The following is a 17,484-nucleotide window of genomic DNA, read 5'->3' as shown; positions in this document are numbered from 1 at the left end:
AAATAAATAAAAATAAACAAAAATTAAAAAAAAGAAGAGGCATCTTTGCTGTTGCTTTTTTTCTTTTGGTACTTTTTTTCGTGTGTGTGTCTCTGAACTGAGCATTTTAATACATGAGCATGTTATAATTTGATAGGTTTCCCCTCCTACTGTTCTCTTTAGTCCCCTCCTCTCTGCCTAGTCCACGGAGCCACCTCCTCTTCACAAGTATTCCTTCTTCTGTTTTGATGTTTTGTTCTTTTTGTCCTCCTCCTTCCTCTAAGTCAAATTGTTGAGCTCAATGAATGCACCAATCAGGTCATTTCCAAAGGATTGGCAGTTTTCAATAGCATGAAAATAAGACCCAGCAATTTTTTGACTTTTAGAAATAAGGTAAAATTATAAATATCACAGACACAATGCTTAAAAAATTCTTCAAAATGGAATTATATTTTGTTTATTGAGATAGGGTCTTGCTAAGAAGCCCAGACTACCCTGGAACACAAAATCCTCCAGTCTCAACCGACTGAGTCCTAGAATTATAGGTGTGAGCCACCAAACCAGGCTAATGTAAATATCTTTACATAGGTCTAACGATAACTTTCATTTTCAGACTGGAGTTGGAATTTGAATAAATATGTTTGAAATGTTGAGAAACCTTCAGAATTTTTGCTATGTAGCCCAGGCTGGCCTTGAACTTATTCTGTAGCTAAGGAAAGCTTTGGACTTGAAATCCTCCTGCCTCAGCTTCCAGAGTAGTGGGATTAACATCATGTTCCATTTGGCCTGGCTTGTCTTTGAGTTTAAATATCAAAGTCAGCAGCTCAGATCACTTCAGCTCAAGTCAATGATTCTGCTTATTCTCAATCACTGAAAAGAACTTTAAGAAAACTGACAAATGGGCTGGACCAGGTGATACAGGCCTGCAAGCATCACTACTCAGGAGGCTGAGGAAGAAGGATCATAAACTGATGATAAACCCATAAACCCACTTGGGCTACAGAGAGAGTCTAAGGTCAGCATGGGTAACTCAGTGAGACTCAGTCTCAAAGTAAAAAGTGGGCTGAGCCAGGCATGATAGCACACGCCTTTAATCCCAGCACTCAGGAGGCAGAGGTAGGAGGACTGCTGTGAGTTCAAGACCACCCTGAGATTACATAGTGAATTTCAGGTCAGCCTGAACTAGAGTGAGACCCTACCTGGAAAATAAAAAGTGGGCTAAGGATGTGTCTCAGTTGTCTAGTAATTGCCTAGCATATGTGAGGCCTTAAATTCAACCTCTAGTGCCAAAAAACAAATGAACAATCCCTAACCAACCAGCCAAACAAAACCATAAAACAGGAGCTTCTATAAAGTCATAATAAAAAATGGCCCAATATATAAGACATTTCTCAAAGTCCATAAGAAGGAACAGGACCCTGCCTCAATGGGAAGTATGATTCCCAGGGTACAATTCCCAACAGTGGCTTGGCTTCTCATAGACTGGGCACATAGCTGCACTAGACAGACTTCTGATAGCATTGTTACATATGACAGAATTCATCTTAACAGGCATAAGAATATACTCTTCCAGATATATTATTGTTGTTGTCTTAAAATGTATGGTTAAATTATAACTAAGTAGAGTTTATCCTTTCAATAAAATGGTTTAGTTCAATTCACTCGTACCATAAGGATATATATATAGCATTTTGAGAGAAAATTGTTAAATCATGAAAAAGTGGGCTCAGTGAACATGACACAATAGACTTCTTTCTGGAGACTGGGTATAAGCTGCCTGGAAACCTAGAACATATTTAAGACTAAATGCATTGGGGGTTTGGTTGGTGGTTTTGTTTGTTGCAGTGTTACTATTTCCACTCACCAGCTCGAAGGGGTCGTGGAACTCCCCCAACAAAGATAGTTTTTCTGGGGTCCAAAGGCTGAGAACCATCCATTACAAAGTCACTGTCACTTAGGTTCCATGGTCGAATTTGCACCTGAAAAAAAGTCGTTTACTTGGTCCTTCATTTCCATCAACCCCAAATGAGAATAGACTAAAGACAAACCCATTGATTTGTGCATTTTACCACATCCAAGACCCAAACAAATCCAGTTCATTAATTCATGGAATCTGTAGTGTCTTTCAGTAGACCTCTAGGGGAAGTCACTGATACTCTAGACATACGTCATGAACCTTCAGAAGCCACCTATTTTGTTTTTAGAGGAATCTTTAACAGACTCTGGGCTTTGAATTCAATTCATTTTAATATACCACAGTCTGCTTAAAAGCCTTGTCACAGCACACCATTTAGGTTTTTTCCTGAACCCACAGAAATGAATAGGAACATCAGGAATCTTTTCTAAGAATCATCTGTATGTCTGCATTTTAAATTCTCATCCCTCCCCCAAGTTAAAACATTTTATCTTTCAAGCAACATGAAGTAACAGATCAATACTCATCAAGTTAGCAAACAAGTGCAGATATACCAACACTCAGATATGTAGAATGTCACCTAACTTGATGATTAATCTGGTTTTCCTATACAGGTTGGTTAAATAAAGGTAAGCCTAGAAATTGAAGTAAAATTTAAGTAGAAAAAGAACCCTTTGCAGCATTTTTTTTTGTCCTACTTGGTAATTTCTCTTAACTAGGGCTCTAATTTTCTACCCACAGTTTGCACTATTTTACCATACACTAGAAAATGAAGTATTATATCAGCTTAACCTTTAAACAAATTCCTCTTAATCATGGAATTACCAAGCTTAAAGCAAAAGAAGAAATCCAAAGCAAAAGCAAAGCCACCTCTTCTACCATAAAGGCGAGTTTGGCATTGCAGAAAACCAACCAGTGGGGCAGGTGGGTGGCCATGTGCGTGGCCATGTGATCTGAGAGCTGGCTGGGTGCTGAGGAGGGCCAAAGGAGCATGCCTGTACCCTTCCCCTCCCAGATAGGAAATAAGACAGCTGAACTTAATACCCTAATGTGTCAGTGGACTTCTTCATAACCCTATCACTCAAGCATCAACACTTCACATGTGAACATGCATGAAGTATCTTCTCATGTGGCTTGGCCCTTCATTCCCAGTTCTCCCACTTGAAATGCATTCCCCTGCCAACCACTCTCACACGTGCCTGGAGCCTGCACTAAGGCTGGCACTGCTCCTAAGACACAACCTGCATGCTCCTTCAAATTGCTACTGAATTTACCTCAACCTCAGCTTTTGCCTTTTATACCATTGTTGCCCTCACCAGCCAGCCAGAAGCCATAAACATTTTAATTTTCTCCTTAGATTCTGAAAACTCAGACTTGTTAGCAATTCCTTTCTTGTAAATCTGAGTCTGGCTGTTCCTCCAACATTTCCCACAAAGGCAGGCTCACTAGTACCATAAAGTGCTGCTTTGAAACACCTTCAATAGGACCCATTCCTCATTTTTAACTTAAAAACACAATGATTTCTGGGTACTATAAGAATAAAAGATTCTAATGTTATCAATTAAAGAAAAAGGATGTGTCCTTTGCTCTATTGACCCCTTCCTTCTTATTTTCTTTATTTAAAGATTTTATTTTTATTTATTTATTTGTTAGAGACAGAGGGAGAGAGGGAGAGGGAAAGGGAGAGAGAGAGAAAAAGAGAGAGTGAGTACAACAGAGCCTCTAGTCACTGCAAACAAACTCCAGATGCATGTGCCAGATGTGCATCTGGCTTACGTGGGACCTGGAGAATTAAACCTGGGTCCTTAGACTTTGCAGGCATGCATCTTAACCGCTAAGCCCCCTCTTTTCTCATTTCTAACAAAGAAGTTAGGCCCTAATTAGGAGGGATTTGGTCAGGGATCACCCCTCCCCCCACTTTTCCACTTGTGATGGAGTCTTGATATGTTGTCCAAGTTAGTCTCAAACTTTTGGACTCAAAACAATCCTCTGGCTTCAGCCTCCTAAGTGTGTACTACTGTACCCAGATGGTCCTGGATCACTTTGTTTCTAAAATGAAAATAAGTCCTGTGCAGTTTCCACAGTGATCTGGCTTCGTTTCATCAAATTACAATAAGCAGCCTCTGTAGTAGCTGTAGGTTCTGGCTGCGCAAAAGAACACTGCAGAAGACCTTAAGCTTTCCTGGCAGAGCTTTCAGTACTGACTGCTCTCCCCGTCCACTCCCTCCCTCCAGCCCCACATCATCACGGCACACACAAGCCATTCCTTCACCCTATTCTTGGTGATACAGATTAGGTAAAAGTACAGGAAGAGGCCTCAGTGCTGATTAACCCTATTCATAAAACCTACATTTCCCAGCTGCTACCGGAAAACAGCTGTTCTGAGCTGGCACCTCTGCAGAACTAAAGAAATGTTGACATTGGCCAACATCGGTACACTCTACACACTAAGCAAAAGTAACACTGTGCACTGTTTATACTAAGAACATCCTCTCTCTGTTTTTCGCTCTCTCTCTGGCTTCTCTGAGATATAAGCTCATTTCCACACAGCTGTTTCCCCATCTTCTTAGATTTATTCTCAGACAAACCTCAGGACCTGATACATTCTTTTTCTGGACTTGTTCTTTGGATGTACTTTTTGGTCCTGATTTTTATTTATTAGAGAGAGTCAGGGAGAGGGAGAGAAGGAGAGAGAGAGAGAATGAATGGGTGTACCAGGGCTTTTTACCACTGCAAACAAACTCCAGATGCATACACCACTTTGTGCATCTGGCTTTACGTGGGTACTGGGGAAGTGAACCTGGATCCTTTGGCTTTGCAGGTAAGTGCATAAACTGCTAAGCCATCTCTCCAGCCTGGTCCTGATTGTTTAAAAATTATTTTTGTGTGTGGGCTCACAGGTATGCACATTTTATATATGCCTATGAGGTTAGAGGCAAACCTTGAGGTGACGGCTCTCTTATTGCACCCTGGTTCAGACGGGGTTTGCTTTTCTCTTTTTCTTTTCTTTTCTTTTCTTCTCTCTCTCTCTCTCTCTCTCTCTTTTTTTTTTTTTTTTTTGAGGTAGGGCCTCACTCTACCTCAGGCTGACCTGGAATTCACTATGTAGTCTCAGGATGGCCTTGAACTCACTGTAATCCTCCTACCTCTGCCTCTGGAGTGCTGGGATTAAAGGCGTGAGCCACCACGCCCAGCCTGTGTTTTGTTTTTTTGCTGATGCAAAGGTCAGACCAGCTGGCCTGCAAGCTTCTTCCTCCCTGCGCTGTAGGCACACTGGGGTGGCAGGTGTGTGTGCAATTGTATTTACCATTTACATGGGTTTGAAGGACCTGAACTCTGATTCTCAGGCTTGCACAGCAAGTGCTTCTAAACATTGAGCTATCTCCCCAGCCTCCTCCTTTGGCTTTCTGAGCAAAGTGACTCCATTCCCAAGTATCAGGATTCCAGCACATCTGGCTTTGTCCTGATTTTCATTATGTACTTCATTCTAATTTTGTTCTACATCATTTCCTACTGGCAACATATATAGAGATCTGTGGGTGTGTACATGTTAAACATTCTAATATGCTGTCAAAGAGGCCATACTCTATAATAGACAGTCGCATTTCGAGGACCAGAATGGAGCTGAAGCTGGACATTGTGGCACATGTCTTTAATCCCAGCACTCGGGAGGCGGAGGTAGGAGGATCACTGTGAGTTCAAGACCAGCCTAAGACTACAGAGTGAGTTTCGGGTCAGCATGGAAATAATAATGGAACTGAATTGTTTAGCTATTTCCTTCAAATTGAACCATTCTGACCTGCAGGGAAGAGCAGGTTCATAAGACCCAGGAACCTAATGAAATTTACAATGCTCACCAAATCTCTAAGACTCAGGGAGCTTAGAAAGTTACCAGAGTCACAAGTCAGTTGCTGGGGAGGAATTCCTTCCTACATGCTCGGGTACGAACCCCAATAAACTCAACTGCTTTGTTGGTCTGTCACCTGTAGATTTTGTTCGTGTCTCCCTAGGAAAAGCCATGAAACAAATGTCATGCAGAAATTCTCAAGTGTCCTTTAAATAGGCATGACATGAATGCAGCTTTCCTTGGAGTGAGCTGACCACACTGGCTTATAAAGGTGACTCTAGGAAGAGCTACTGCTGTATCATGTGGAAGGCATTGGCCCTTTGGCCATGGCATGTCCTTACACAGGGTCACACACAAACCCAAATATCTGAAGGGCTGGACAGATAGCATTAACAATGTCAGGCCACCAAGACAACTGCTATGTTAGTAAGTAGAAAGTGACACACTGAGAAAGACACTCCTCCTGGGGGTGAGAAGCAGACATGTCTCAGTGCTTGCATGGATCCACCACTTGTGGCATCCTTTATTTTGAGTGCCTAGAAATTCAGATCTTTATGAGAAACCAACATTATAAAATGTTGAGAATTAATGCAAATTTACATTCATCATACAGAGCTTTGGTATGGTGGAGGACACCAGGACTCTTAGGACTCAGGAAGCTGAGACAAGGGGACCATGAGTCTCAGGCTAGCCTAGGCTACACAAGAAGACACTGTCTCACACCCCCAACCACAGAATCACTGTATCAGCTAAACACAATGCCAGGTCTATCCTGTGGGCCCTACACTACAATCTTTGGCTCAAACAACTTAGGTAGCCCTCAGTTCTCAATGAAATAGTGTGTTGGAGAGATGGCTCAACAGTTAAGGCGCTTGCCCACAATGAAATGGTATTTTCCCCCATGAGCATTTATGAGATCAAAAAATATAAAAATAATCTTTATTTTTAGATTCTTGTTTTAAGGATATGTTCCTGTGAAAGCCCTCCTGAGAACCATGAAACTTACTTTTGGCTGAGTTATGTGTCTTCTAAATTCTTATCTTCTGAATTAGTAATCTGTTTTTATAACTGCTCCTCTCCAAAGATTAAATCTTTTTAAGGATCAAGGCAAAAATCAAACACAAAGCTTGCTCATATAAATATACTAACTTATTGCACATGGTGACTCTTGACATCAATGACCATGAAATCTGAAAGAATGAAATGCTAATAACTTTTCTCTTTGAGATTTCCCAAGCTGCCTTCTGTGGAATGCAGGTCCCTCGGGTTGGTATGTCAGACAAGTACTTCTTGGGAAAGCTATAGATTTTCTTCTTTTTTTGGAGTTTCAAAGCACCAGTTGATGAATTTTTTTATTTTTATTTTTGTTCATTTTTATTCATTTATTGAGAGTGACAGAGAGGGAGAGAGAAAGAGGCAGATAGAGAGAGAGAATGGGCATGCCAGGGCTTCCAGCCACTGCAAATGAACTCCAGACGCATGCGCCCCCTAGTGCATCTGGCTAACGTGGGTCCTGGGGAATTGAGCCTTGAACTGGGGTCCTTAGGCTTCACAGGCAAGCGCTTAACCACTAAGCCATCTCTCCAGCCCCCAATTGATGGATTTAAGTAAAGATTTTTAAGGAGCTGGGAGTGTAGCTGAGCGGAAGAATGTTTCTTTAGCATGCAGGAAGCCCTGGGTTCAAGCCCAGTATTGAAATTAAAGAAAAAAAAGACGGTCAGGAAATGTATGAACAAGAATCTGTTTAATGTTTTTAAACCCAGTATTTTCAAGGATTTTTTTTTTTGCAGAACATCTATTAATGTCCACGCTTTCAGTAATACTGCCCTATTCTATCTCACCCTTTAGGTATGTCACTAGCCTTTTCATTACTTATTTCCTGCTATTCCTTTGAAAAAGTTACTTTTACGGAAATTAACTTCAGGGCTGGGAAATGGCTCAGCAGTTAAAGGCACTTGCTTGCAAAGTCTGCTGGCCTGATTTCAATTCCTCAGCACCCATGTAAAGCCAGACGCACAAAATGGTGCATGCATCTAGAGTTTGTACGCAGAGCAAGAGGCCCTGCCCTGATGCATACATTCTCTCTCTGCTCACAAATAAATTAAAAAATAATTTTTTAAGGAAATTAACTTCAAATGATTAAGAGAAAATTTAATATTAAAAAATTGAGGATTACCATGGGATATATTTTATAATCATGGAAAATGTTAATAAAAATTAAAAAAAAAATTGAGGAGATGGGTGTGTTGGCACATGCCTTTAATCCTAGCACTTGGGAGGCAAATGTAGGAGGATCACCATGAGTTCAAGGCCACCCTGAGACTACACAGTGAATTCCAGGTCAGCCTTGGCTAGAGTGAGACCCTACTTCAAAAAACCAATAAATAAATAAATAAACTTTTAAAAAATTGAGGGGTACTGGGGAAATGGCTTAGTGGTTAAGGTGTTTTTGCCTGTGAAGCCTAAGGACCCCAGTTCAATTCCCCAGGACCCACATAAGCTAGTTGCATGGGGGCACATGTGTCTGGAGTTCATGCAGTGGATGGAGGCCCTGGCACACCCATTCTCTCTTCCTCTCCCCCCCTCAAATAAATAAAGAAATAAAAATATTTTAAAAATTGGAGGGGGGCTGGAAAGGTGGCTTAGTGGTTGAGGTGCTTGTCTGTGACGCCTAAGGACCCATGTTCGATCTCTCTCCAGATCCCATGTAAGCCAAACACACAAAGGTCATGTGAGCACAAGGTTGCACATGCACACTAGGTGGTGCAAGCATCTCTGGAATTCAATTGCAGTGGTTGAGGCCCATGTGCACCAATTCTATCCCTCACTCTGTCTTAAAAAAAAAAATTTAGGACAGAGTCACATGTCCAGGGTGGTCTTGAACTCTTGATCCTCCTGCATTTGTTTCCTGAGTATTGGGATTACAGAAATGAGTCTCCATGCTCAGATTATTTTTGCTATCAAGAAAGAACAAAATGACTATAGATCTAACTAAAAACTAAAATTTCATCTTTTTAAGATTAAAGATTATTGGGCTGGAGAGATGGCTTAGTGGTTACGTGCTTGCCTGTGAAGCCTAAGGACCCCAGTTCAAGGCTCAATTCCCCAGGACCCACGTTAGCCAGATGCACAAGGGGGCGCATGCGTCTGGAGTTCGTTTGCAATGGCTGGAGGCCCTGGCGCACCCATTCTTTCTCTCTCTCTGTCTGTTGCTCTCAAATAAATAAATAAACAACCAAAATTTAAAAAAAGATTAAAGGTTATTAATATGAAAATATAGGCCAAGTGTTATGGAAAAATCATGAAATACAGTATGAATCATTTTTCTAGACTGAAAGGAATATAATATCACTGGCTAAGAAGAAACTTCAGTGAAAATTTACAAAAGCTTTCATGTTTAAATATAAAACTGCGTTTTTGCATTTTATATCTTTAATTATAGAATAAAAGAAAATAATAACAGGACCTCAAGTTTTTGAACATGACCTACCTTCCCTATAGTTCTAGAATTCTCTGACTAGACCATAAGAAAGCATTTAAATATTCATTTATCAATAATTTTGGGGGGTGCTTATTTTCAACATCTCACCATCCATTTCGTTCCTTCTCATTTCCACCTTAGGTAAACACGCACCACGTGAACATCCTACTGCCTGGAGCCTGCTTCCATCTGCTCATGCCAAGGCAATTCTAAGAGACAACAGTGCAACCTGACGGTCAGCTCAAGTGCCCGAGCCAACCTCCCTCCAGCCAGCTAGCTGGCTATTTGGTAGCACAAGGCTGTAGCTCAGATACTGTGCCTCACCATCCTCTTTCTGATTTCCTTTTTCTTCTTTTTAGTACTTTTCAAATTCCTACTCAGGCTCTTTGGGAAAAAGACTATTTTTCTCTCTAATCCTGCAACAATCCCTTCACTCTACATGAACCGGAAAGACAATAGCGCAGAACCATCAGGACTGCTCTACACAGAGAGTAGCAGCATCCCAGCTCATCCCCACAGCCAGGATGAGTCAGCTAAACCCAGGTCAGCTGACATACAACAGTTCAGTGGTAGTAGTGATGAACTCAGACCCACCCCAGCTGTCAGCAATTCTATTTTAAATACCACAGACTTCACACATGAGTAGAGTGCACCAGCAGTATCAGAAATTATTCATGGTTTGTAAGGTATCTTCACCCTTTTCATGGTGTAAGAGATTGTTTTAACCTTAGCCATCAAAGCTAGCAGCCACAGTAGCAGTACGTGTGGTTGGGACTTTCTATTTTGCTTTGTTTTTTGAGGTAGGGTCTTGCTCTAGGTCAGGCTGACCTGGTATGCATTATGTAGTCTCAGGCTGGACTCGAACTCATGGTGATCCTCCTACCTCCGCCTCAAAAGTGCTGGGATTAAAGGCATGCACCACCACACCAGGTTGGGATGTTTCAAAATACATTCATATTTGGTATTTCATTTTGACCTAACTTTTATCTTACAAACCAATTATAACAGAGTTTAGATGCTATCTATTATTCTCAAGAGATACTCTACCCAGTGAAGAGGAAAAAAGAGATGCCCTCCCAGTATCTCCTGAGACCAGTAGAGAGAAAGGAACCTGATAGATGATCACAACCTTTGGCCTAGATAAGAGTTCTGCATTCTGGGTAGCTCTGGGGCCACAGGCAAAAGGCCGTAACTCTTACACTGACAGTATCTCAGATAGTAGAAGGCTTCCAAGAACCACATCTAAAGAACCTGGGTTCCTTCTAGATAGCCTGCCAAAAATAATTCTGTGAAATGCTATCGTGTTCTCTCAGGATGTACATTCCCCATCAGGTTTAGAGGATAGTTCAGGTACAAAGGATAAGCCTTGCTACCTGCACTGAGCTGCAGAGCTCACCTGGTGCAAAGAAGTACAGTCCCCACGTGACCTTCAGCTACTGATGAACAACGCCAGCATAGCATTCCGTGTACTCTCTCATGAGGGCACTCAGCGCAGAAACTATAGCCCAAATCCTTATGCATATCCTCCCACTATACTTGATTTAATCAAGCCATTAGCAATTAACTGCTACAGACAGAATACCCAAGTCAACACTTCCTATAAAGGCTCTACTGATAGAAACATGTGACCACTCGCCCCCTGATAACTCCCCACTTCAAATACTTCTGCACTTTCTATGTGAGTGTCTGTAGTTCAAGTTCCTAGTCACATGACCATTCCCCTCCCTCAGACTTCAGGTTCCTCCAAGGCTGAGACCTGCACCTGCATGAGCTCCAGTAACATGATCATCCCCCAGTGAAAGGCCATGTACAGATGAAGAACAGCTTCCCTTCCTGCTTTTTGTGTTTTTAGTTATTTAGACAAGTTGTCACTGGATAGCCCAGTCTATCCTTAAGCTCAGCATTCTCTTCCTTCAGCCTCCTAGTGCTGGAATTACAGCCATACACCACTGTACCTTACTCAGCCGCTGCCCTTCCACAGCTCCCAGGTAACAGCTCACTCTACTGAGTTCCACCTTCAAGGGTCACAGTGTTCTGTTGGTCACAAGTGGGTGCTCTAGGACTCAGACTTAATCAGCTCAAATTTCTGGTGTCAACAAGACACCAAGTTAATCACAAATAACCAGAATGACCTAGGGCTCACCATCATGGCTGATGCTGTGAGATCAGGATGAGGACCGACTGCTTTTGAAAAATAAGAAGTACTAGTACCTTGTGCTATATGCATTTTCCATATCATGCTTCAACTTCATTACAACCATGTGCTATAAAGCTCATTTCTGCTTTAGAAACAAGGAATCAGAGAATCAGAAAAAAATGAAATCACTCAGGACTGAAATCCATGTTATCTGATTCCATACACAACGCTGTCCCCTCACAAGGTTCCCTGGCTTTCCTGGCAGGCTGAAGATGCAGTCTTACCAGTGAGAAAGTAACCGTTCTCTCCAAACTTAATCTGCCTATCTTCAATACATTAAGAAAAGACCAATCGCAGTTAAGACTGGTAGAGCTCAGTGGTAGAGTACTGCCTAGAATGCCCAAGGTCCTGCATGCAATCCTTGGTACTGACAAAAAGAAGAAAAGAAACTGGCCAGACTTTTCTTAGACCAACAAGGCTGCTAGAAAAATCTCAAGAAAGGGCTGAGAGATGGCTTAGTGGTTAAGCACTTGCCTGTGAAGCCTAAGGACCCTGGTTCGAAGCTTGATTCCCCAGTACCCATGTAAGCCAGTTATACAAGATGACACATGTATCTGGAGTTCATTTCCAGTGGCTGGAGGCCCTGGTGCATGCCCTTTCTCTCTCTCTCTCTCTCTCTCTCTCTCTCTCTCTCTCTCTCTCTCTCTCTCTCTCTTTCTCCTCTCTGTCATTTTCAAATTAATAAATAAATAAAAAATAAATCTCAAGAAAGAATGATTTGGCTATTTTAACTTCCAAGTGCATAACCTCAAGCAATTTTGTACCCAAGCTATACAGTTTAACCCAATGTCTACTTGCATGTGCATTTTCAGATCCAAGGTGCTAGGGCAGGATGTTATTATTGGCATGTGGATTACTAAAGCTCTGAGGAGTTTACACAAAGTTCATGTTACCCAAGTGTCTCCTGAGAAGAAACTTGTTCTTTGAGCACTTTGTGGAGTAACTAATTCCACAGAAATTTGCATGAGCATCAGCCCCAAAGCAGGTCTGTAAAATGTTGCGCTGAATAATATATTACACAAATTTACATACTGTAAGATGCCTTAGAACCTTAGTATGTTACTGTTATAGACTATTTCTCAAATGTTTTGGGAATATGAAACTTTTCAATAAAGGAGAAAAATTCATATAAAATGCACAAAGCAAATGTTCAATAAATGGCATCTATTACTGTTGGGAGTTGTCTATGATGCTGTCAAGATAGTATCTGATAGGTGCTCTTTAGAAAACACCGTGCTAGACACTAAATACAATCTCTCAAGGGACATCATTGACTGCATTCCATTTAGCAAACTGGATGTGCAACAACTTTTAGATCTCTCTGGAAAAGGACTAACAACCTAAGAAACTCTGGACCCACATAAAAATCCAGAAACTAAGAGCAAAACATAGCATTTATTATGAATAGGAGGCACTTTTCTTATTTCAGAGGAAGAATTCCTTCTTTGGAGCAAGTTCTGTGTAGGAGGCTCCCAAATCATGAATTTAAACTAAGACTTCAAGGAACAAGTAAGTAAATCAAGATCAGAGATGCCGAAGATCTCCCAGGTGGGAGTGCGTGCCAGTGTGGCAACATGATGAGATGCCTCAGCCAGGAACTTGTAAGATGGGCACAACACGAGAGTTGACTGGGCTAAGATAAACTTAGAGTTAGGGGTTAGAAGGGAGTAGGAGAAAAACGAAATGGTTTTGTAAATACACCACAAACAAAAAGACTGCGCAGTCAAGGCCCTCTGTAACTTAGCCTTTACCTGTTTTTCCTAATTAAATTTTTGGTGCTCTTTTTTTTTTTGTTTGTTTGCTTTTATAGAGGGCTTTTCTATGTAGCCCAGGCTAGCCTCCAACTCATGATCCCCTGCACCAGCTCCTGAGTGTGGAGAGTACATATTTTTTTTGGATTTAAGTGGATGACTGTGTTGCCTGAGCAATAACCCAAAGATCTTACAGAAACATGCTTGAGTGAATAATAGTTTTAAAATATACAAGAACATCAATCTGTCAGATTTCAGGATGTAATTGTGAAAAGGAAAGCAGAAAACTTCTCTGATCATCCTTCCAAGTTTTTTCCTGTTCCACACCTGTGGCCAAAGTGTTCTAGAAGGGAAGGATCATTAATCTCTCCTCCTCTGCCTCTGTTCAGTGCCTACCTCTGCCAGACTCTTCTAGGCGTCTTACTCTGTATGCTTGTGGTTAAAGTTCAACTTGAGTTTATTCATATATGCCTAAAGTAGAGTCACCATGATGGGAGGGACCACTGTGCACAGTCTGCCTGCTTCTGGGAGGCCTGGGACATGTGAACTATAGAATGACCCTACCTGTAGGAAGAAAAAGATCACAGACCTAGGGGCTTTGCAATGACTCCTGCTCTTGTCAATTTTTCTTTCCGTTCTTTGTAAATAAAGAGGCAATGTCATAGCAAATACAGCTTTTTTTTCCTGCCATCTTTCAGGACTAAATCTATACCCAGAATGACTTAAATAGAATCATTTAATGTAAAGTAGTTATTGACAAAAAATAACTCCTTAATATGTCCTGAAATCCACTAATTTGGGATTCTTTTGAGTTTAAGAAAAAAGCACAACCCTAGACAAGACAGATTAGAGGGCACAACAGTATCAAGCTCTGCATTAGGAAAAAATCTAATTGTTCTGACCCACTCCAAGGGAGAGGTATTTGATATGAGGGAAAGAAATAAGGCAGCATAATAAGAGGAAAAGATGATGACATCCAAATGGAAGCAAGGCTAATTGGAAAGAAGGCGGTACTCAATGGAGGGTGGATTTGAGATGGGAGCGTGAGGGAGGGGTGGGAATTATCATGATTTACTCATGGCAGCTGTCAATAAAAAATGGGAGAAAGAAAAAAAAAGGAGAGAAAGAAAGAAGGGAGGGAAGGAGAAAGAAAGGAGAGAGAGAGAGAGAGAAAAGAAAGAAAGGAAGCAAGGAAGGAAAGAAACAAGCAAACAGGACAAAGGATAGAAAATCTTCAAGGCTCTCTTGAAATATGATGTATCTTCAAGGAGAAATCAGAAAGAAAGAAAGAAAGAAAGAAAGAAAGAAAGAAAGAAAGAAAGGAAGGAAGGAAGGAAGGAAGGAAGGAAGGAAGGAAGGAAGGAAGGAAGGAAGGTAGGAAGGAAGGAAGGAAGGAACAGAATGAGGACACTGGGCTCCTAAAGGTAAAAAATGAAAGTCACCAGCCCAAGCATGGGGCCAGGGAAGATCCACAGCCAAGCTACATAAAGCTGCAAAGAGGGGGACAGAGGAGCTGGAACCCAGAGTGAAACTGAGTTCATTTAAATGACAGGTGATGGGGCCATGTGTTCTCCATTCCAAGTTTTATTCTAAGTAAACCTGGGTCACAGAGATGTCTGGTCACCATCCAGCATTCATCACTGCAGAAAGACTGCTCCTCCCCAGCTCAGAAAATGAAAACTGTGATAAGGTGGAAAGTTGAAGAAACACAAACAATGAACTTTAGTTTCCCCATAAACATTTCCAAAGTAGTTAATGACACAAATTGTTTACAAAAGTCCTTCGAGTCAAGGGAAATACATGAGTTTATGGTGAAAACACTGAAAAGCACTGGTACTACCTCCACACCACCTATGTCTGTAATCACTGAAGCTTGCTCCTCTCTCAAGAGATGTCTTGTCCAGGTAAGAGCTTCACCTTATCTTCCTTCCACTACAGAGCTTGTGACAGGGACCTTCCAGATTCACAGCCTGTCTGCTCACCTCATTTCTTCACCTCAGTTCAACAGCCTCTTCTTCTACTGTGGACAGAATTACTTCTATAATGTCCTTTGCCTTTTTTTTTTTTTTTTTTTTTTTGAGGTAGGGTCTCACTCTGAACTAGACTGACCTGGAATTCACTATGTAGTCTCAGGGTGGCCTCGAACTCATGGTGATCCTACCTCAGCCTCCCGAGTGCTGGGATTAAAGGCGTGTGCCACCACACCTGGCTTTGGCCTTTGCCTTTTGATATATAACATATATATGTTTTGACATATAACGTATATAAATATATACTTGTTTTTTTGAGGGAAGGTCTCACTCTAGCGCAGGCTGACCTGGAACTCACTCTGTAACCCTCAAACTCACAAAGATCCTCCTATCTCAGCCTCCTGAGTGGTGTGATTAAAGGAGTGTACCACCTCACACTGCCATAAAATATATTTGTAATCCTCTCCTACAATGTAGGCCTAATTCAGCCTTCATCCTTCCTACTTCACTCCTACTCTCCTCCCACATGGCAAGGGCTTCTCTGAAGGTTGGCTATCACCATTCAGACATCTGACTGCCATATTTGGTGGAAATTAATTTTTTTCATTTTTTTTTTTACTTTAATTTTATTTGAGAGAGAGAGACAGAGAGAGAGAGAGAGAGAGAGCCACTGCAATTGAACCCCAGACACTTGCACCACCTAGTGGGCACATGTGACCTGTGCTTGCCTCATCTTTGTGCATCTGGCTTACATGGGATCTGGAGACTCAAACAGGTCTTTGGGCTTCATAGACAAGCACTTTAACTGCTAAGCTACCTCTCCAGACCAAATTTTTTCTTTTTAAAAAAAAATATTTGAGAGAGAGAGGCAGATGTGGAGGAGGAGAGAATGGGCATACCAGGGTCTCTAACCACTGCAAATGAACTCCAGATGCATGTGTCACCTTGTATATCTGGCTTACATGGGTACTGGGTAATTGAACCTGGGTTCTTAGGCTTTACAGGCAAGCACCTTAACTGCTAAGTGCCCTCCTTTTTGGAGATAGGGTCTCACTCTAGCCCAGGCTGACCTTGAACTCATGGGTTATCCTCCTACCTCAGCCACCTGAGAGTTACAATTAAAGGCGTGTGCCACCATGCCTAACACTTTCTCTTCTTTTTTATTTCCTATTTTATTCCCTCCTGTATGTGTGCTGTGTGGAGGTATGTTTATATGTGTGCACATCAGAGACAACCTTGGGCATCATTCCTCTGATCCACCATCTGCCTCTGTTTGAGACAGGGTCTCTCAATGCCTTAGCTTGCCAAGTGGGCTGGACTGCATGGCCAGAAAGCCCCAGGGATTCTCCTTTCCCCACCTCTGCAGTGCTGGAATTGTAAACGTGCACCACCATGCCCAGCATCTTTGCTAGGCTCTGAGTATCAACCTCAGATTGCTATGCTTGTGAGGCAAGCACTCTGCCACCTGAGCTGCCTCTCAGGCCACAGTACAAATTTTCTAATCTCATAGTACTCTAAAGAGATGTCAGTCCTTTCAGATATGCCATTTATTTAGACTGCACATGTCTAAGTCAGTCTTCATGTCTCCCACATCATACACAGCCACTTTGTTAAATAGAGTTCAAAGGTAACACAAGTTCCCTATTTTCCCCATCTATTGTTTCCTCACCTAGATAGCTACTCTATTCAACACTATCACTGTTGTAATAACAATATGGCAATGGGCCCAGAACTTGCTAATTAAAGTGGTACTTTCACACTGGCTAAAATCCTTATTTCCTTTTCAGCATTCACTTCTCTGCTATGACTCAATATCGTCCCATTCTGTAGTTATTCCCTCTTCTGATTTCCACACTGCATTCTCCCTGCTAAGGATGGCCAAGTCCCAACATCTTTTTTTCACGACCAGTTGAAAACCCTATTTCTTCCCAACAGAGGTGGTCACACAGCTAAGCTCTAACTGTTCTGTCCTGAATCACAGCACTATATAGGACTGGCCATAGAACAAGCACCTGACGTAGCATAGGCTTCCACCTGCATTTTTCTCTCAGCCCTTCAGAGAAGCATGAGTACTCTCCGCAATTTCCAAAGATATTTAAGCAATAAAGTCAAGACACAAGCTGGAAACTTCTATATCTAACCCAGTTCCTTCCCCAGATACATTTCTGAGAATATACCCAGCTACCTCATTACGCTAATGTGAGTGTACAGCAGCTGCTATAGGCCCTGTGATATACAACTTCAATCTCCTGCCCACTATTTTTACTGTCTTCCACCCCTAGCACCAACCTTGGCAAACAAACTCAACCCACCATGACTCCTTCCAACTTCCCATGAGTCCCCA

The 17,484-nt window shown here is 41.8% G+C and overlaps 1 protein-coding gene across 11 annotated transcripts in view; it reads right to left on the bottom strand.

The window, feature by feature from the left end:
- Positions 1 to 17,484, bottom strand: part of Cpeb3 (cytoplasmic polyadenylation element binding protein 3) — a 286,188-nt gene that overhangs the window by 44,755 nt on the left and 223,949 nt on the right. For all 11 annotated transcript variants that reach the window (XM_045157044.1, XM_045157040.1, XM_045157018.1 and 8 more), the window contains one exon: positions 1,844 to 1,958. In XM_045157044.1, coding sequence (XP_045012979.1) covers positions 1,844 to 1,958 — 115 coding nt within the window. The remainder of the gene's footprint in view (positions 1 to 1,843; positions 1,959 to 17,484) is intronic.

This window comes from Jaculus jaculus, chromosome 1 (assembly GCF_020740685.1).
Source record: "Jaculus jaculus isolate mJacJac1 chromosome 1, mJacJac1.mat.Y.cur, whole genome shotgun sequence".
NCBI lineage: Eukaryota > Metazoa > Chordata > Mammalia > Rodentia > Dipodidae > Jaculus > Jaculus jaculus.
This window is presented reverse-complemented; position numbering and strand designations above follow the sequence as displayed.